General features: G+C 37.5%; 1 protein-coding gene across 1 annotated transcript in view; it reads right to left on the bottom strand.

The window, feature by feature from the left end:
• MAN1A1 (mannosidase alpha class 1A member 1) overlaps window positions 1-4,638 on the bottom strand; it is a 157,409-nt gene that overhangs the window by 20,107 nt on the left and 132,664 nt on the right. The window contains exon 7 of the mRNA XM_011358770.2: window positions 1,644-1,737. Within this exon, the coding sequence (XP_011357072.1) occupies window positions 1,644-1,737 (94 nt within the window). The remainder of the gene's footprint in view (window positions 1-1,643; window positions 1,738-4,638) is intronic.

Genomic DNA, 4,638 nt, shown 5'->3' with positions numbered 1-4,638 from the left:
TTTCATTACACAATATAAAAAAAAATTGTCAATAACACCACCAATCTCATCAGAAAAGTCTATTAGTGTTGGTTAAAAGCAATGAGCTCATGGTAGCATATACAAGTCTTCCAAAATTTTAATTTTCATTTAGAAGTTCAAATTTTATCATTGGTACAGATACTTTCAGTTTTCCTTGAAGTGATAGGCTCATTTTCAAGAACATGTCTACTAATTACCCAACTCTGAATAGCCACAGTTTGTTTTTAGTTGTTCTTTCAAGTGAATATGGTGACTCATGAAGCAATAAATGGCTAGTTCAGCTCACAACTCAGTCACACAAGTGCTTTTCTATAAGGCAACCATTGTTTTTTATTATGCAGCAGAAGTGCTTTGAGTGTACTTTCCATTTAATCATATAGACTATTACAAAGATATGTATTCGATGGCTTAGATTTATTAGAATCAATAATTTATTTTGATTTATTAAGAACATTCATAAGTGAAACTGACATTTTTGCTTGCTTGTTTGTTACCTTCAGTGAAGATTTAGAAAGTCACTATTAGTACTATTTGTTGCCCCTGACATGGATCTTACTGTGGTTTCAGTAGTTTTACCCACCATTGCTTTTGCAGCATAAGTGTAAATGTCAACACAGTTAAAAAGGTGGAAAGTCTTAGTATTATCATAAAAATAGCTTTGACCTTGTAGACCCCCTGAAAGGTCTCAGGGTATGTCCAGTGATCTGCAGCCCACATTTAGGATAAGTGGAAGCCTAGATTATGGTCTTACGGTCTCAATAGCTAGGCCTTCCATAGCCACTACTTGCATAAAGTCATAGATGTTAGCATTTTTTCAACCAAATTATTTTTTAAGAAAAGTATTCTAATGTAACAGTGAGGAACAACCATCTAAGAATATGATATTTAAATATAATTAAAAAACTCAAATTAGAGTAAAATTTTAATGCATTCTAACACACTCGACACAGCTAGACATCTTACTTGGTATTCTTCACTTGTTCTCAGTTGCTGCTTAATCTACCACTGTTTCTCCAAATCAGGCTGGGAACATTTCTTTCAACTGCTCTGAATCTTTCTATCCCTGGTCAAAGTCTGTAAGGATCTCAAGTGAAGGCTTCTGGCATAATACTTTCTCTTATCCTGAAGGTAACTCTACTGGCATGAAACTTTATCTGCTGGCTTAAAATTAAGTAGAGAAAATACTCTGTTTCCTCTTACGATTTTTCAGTCCTTAAAGATTCAGGCAGAAAATGTTATGTAGTAGAATGATCTAACTATTCTGTAAAAACCTCTGAGAGTCATTAACACAAAGGAACAAATTTTCCTTCTATTCCCCATGACCAGCTTGTTACAGGCTAACATCCCCATACTACCTTGACCAGATCTTCTCTTTCTGATTAATAGCTTTACAAGTGCTTTGGTGTCATCATGCTCACATGAAAAATAAACACTCTAGTTCTCTGGTAACACTTAACATTCTGCCTTACGACAGAGGCCTATTTATTTAAGGAACCATGCCTTCTTTCTCCTTTCCAAACATTCTCTCAAAAAGATTGTGTTTTTTTTCTGCCTTTTTGCTCTGTTACTAGAACAATACTGGGTACCATAAAGAGCTAAAACAATAGTAATCTTTGACTTACATTGCCCCCACTGTCCACTGCTGGGATTCAGATAGTTAGGATAAAGGCCTTGTGGTTTTTCCAGGTTGTTCAGTACTGTTCGAATATTCATTACCTATAATAGAAAACAAAATGTTACTACACAAATATAAAAAACAATTCTGGTGCCATTCTTCTCTCTTTCTTGATTACATTTTTCCATGTTAGAAAAAAAAGTTGTGTTAAATGATGCAGAATTAGAACAAAGATAGTTGCTACCAGCATGCAAAAATAATAGGCAGTAAGTGAACATAGTCACTCTCATCTACCATAAGCCAGATGCCAAACAAGGAACTAGGGATACATCAGTGGATAAACAAAGTCATTACCCTTTTGGAATTTGCATTCTAGTGGGATTAGACAGATAATAAACAAAGAAATATAATATTTGCAATGTACGTATTATAACATGTGATAATAATACTATGAAAAAAAATACAAGAGGGTAACGGGACAGAGTGATGTGAGGTGGTGAGGTTGAACTGTTACTTGAGGTGGTCTGGGGAGGCTGAGGAGAGAGTGTTTGAGCAGAAATTTTAAAAAGTGAAGGAGCAAGCAATGCACAAAACTGGAGGAAGAACTACCTGGGCAGAGAGAGAAGCAACTACAAAAGCCTGAGAAGAGAGTGGGTTTGGAACAGCCACTGAAGCTAGAAGACAGGTAGCCAGGCTCACACTATGCAGGCTTTGCAGGTCATGAAGGCTTATTTTATTCTGAGTGTGATGGGAAGCCATTGAAGATCTGTGTTTTTACGGTATCGGCATGACTAGGGTGCAAGAGAGGAAGAGGAAGGGGTAGTCAGGAGGCCACTGCCGAGTCTAGGGAAGAGATGATAGAATCTTGAACCAGGGTGGCAGCAAAGGTTAACAGGATAGAACCCAAGGATTTCTTGATGGATTGAACCTGAAGTTTACCAGAAAGAGAGGAACAAGGGTCATCTCAAGAATTTTGGTCTGAGCCACTGGGTAAATTAGGTGCCAGGTACCAAAATAGCAAAGACTGGAGTAGAAGCAGGCCTGAGGGGTTGAGTCAGAGACATTTTAAGTGGGAGCTGTCCATCACAGCTCTTAGTGGAAATATTGAATAGGTACTTGGATATATGGGGTCTGGAGTTCAGGGGACAGGTTGGGACTACAATTATAAGTTTGGAGTCAAAAGCATATAGATAGTATATAAAGCCATGAGATTGGATGAAATAATGTAAGTGAACATAAAAGGAAGAGACCTAGGAATTTCCAATATTTAGAGGTTGGGATGATGAGGAAGATCCCAGAAAGAAGACTGAAAAGGAGCACTCATGAAGGAAGGAGGCAAACCAGGGGAGTATCCCATGCCTGCTGCAAAGGGTAGAGAGCATCTCATGGCGATGGAAGTGACTGAATGCATCAAATGCTGAGGACAAGGAAGATGAAAGGTGAGAATAATGACTGCATCTGGAAGTGTGGTGCTCACTGGTCACCGTGACAGGTGTAGCTGGGACAGAAGCCCGACTGGAAAGTGTTCAAGAGAGCGACAGATAAGAAGAGGGGATAACAAACAGAGATAATTCTTCCAAGGAATTTTGCTGTAAAGGGGAGCTGAGAAGTAAGGTAAAAGCTAAGGGCAGAACGATACGGTGAATATGAATTTATCCAAATGTCTATAGGTTTGTTTCTTAAAAATTAGAAATTGATTCAATTGCTACCTTGCATTTATATAACGCCTTCGGTTTAAAAAGTCTTTCACATACTTGGTTCATATAGTCCATACAACCTTATATCTTTTGAAATATGAAAAAACAATTCAGAGAGGTAAAGTGACCCACTTGAGGTGCAGAGAATCAGAAGTGCAAGCTGGGCTCTCTCACACTGAGTTATTAATGGTGCCAGGGAAAGACCAGGAGTTTACGGTTTGGTTAAATGAAAGGCTGCACATAAGAAAACTTCATTAAAAGCTATATTAAATTTGGCTGTTCTTTTCCACATCCAATATTACTAAATCTCTCAGGAGAGAATATTGTTTCTCACAAGCACTCCTTTGCAATGCAAGGTGTAGTGGAGAATCTCACCTTTTCTGCAAAGATGGAGTTTCCTGATAAGTGGCTCAAGTGTATAAACTCCAGATGCAAAGTTCCAAATTCTGCCAAAATACTGCTGCCTCCTGAGGCCCAGGGCCAGTTCCTTCCAATCCCACTAAAGAAGAGAAGAGATTAAAGAGTTATGGGTCAGACTAATTCCATTTTTTTTTTTTTCAGCTCTAAATAGTACCAGTGAAAGAGACAGCTTTTGAATAATGGTTCCTCAGGTAATAGCCCACTCGGGAAATTTAAAAATATCCAGCATTGTTGTCTTTGACTGGTTACCAGTTTCAAGCTTTGACTCCTATTTCCAAATTGAAAATCAGTGTTGGCTTAAGTCACAAAGAAGTTGCTATGTGCTTGCTGTTGATGAAGAGACAAATATTTTGACAAGTACAGGTGCCATATAGAGATGCACACCCATTCCAAGTAGAATATCAAACAAAATCAGACCAAAACACCTCCACCATGCCCCAAATACCACCTAAAGCACTTGAGCACTTAAATTAATTTCAGCCTGAGATTCCATGAAAGTTATAGATCCTCACATTATATACAATTTTTTCTTGGATACTGGATAAATCTCAAAGATTCATTAGTAATATACTCACGCCATACCCTCTCCAAACCTTCCATTTACTGGACTTCCTTTCTTATATTTTGCTTTACAATACTTTACCTATGTCCTAAGTATATTTTCTAAGGCATTAATTCGTTGTCTGATATATTTAATCTATGCTCAAAAATATAAAAAAAATTATGTAATTCAAGTTTGAAAGGGGTCAAAGCAGAAGCTTCAAAAATTATTGCCTTATGATTCATGTTGGAGAAATGCTTTTTAAAAAGTGTTAGTCTTAAACACACTTACACACACACACACGCACACAGAGAAATGCACCTAAAGAGGCTCTTGAAACATGG

The sequence above is a fragment of the Pteropus vampyrus genome, unplaced genomic scaffold, assembly GCF_000151845.1.
Source record: "Pteropus vampyrus isolate Shadow unplaced genomic scaffold, Pvam_2.0 Scaffold43, whole genome shotgun sequence".
Classification (NCBI taxonomy): domain Eukaryota; kingdom Metazoa; phylum Chordata; class Mammalia; order Chiroptera; family Pteropodidae; genus Pteropus; species Pteropus vampyrus.
This window is presented reverse-complemented; position numbering and strand designations above follow the sequence as displayed.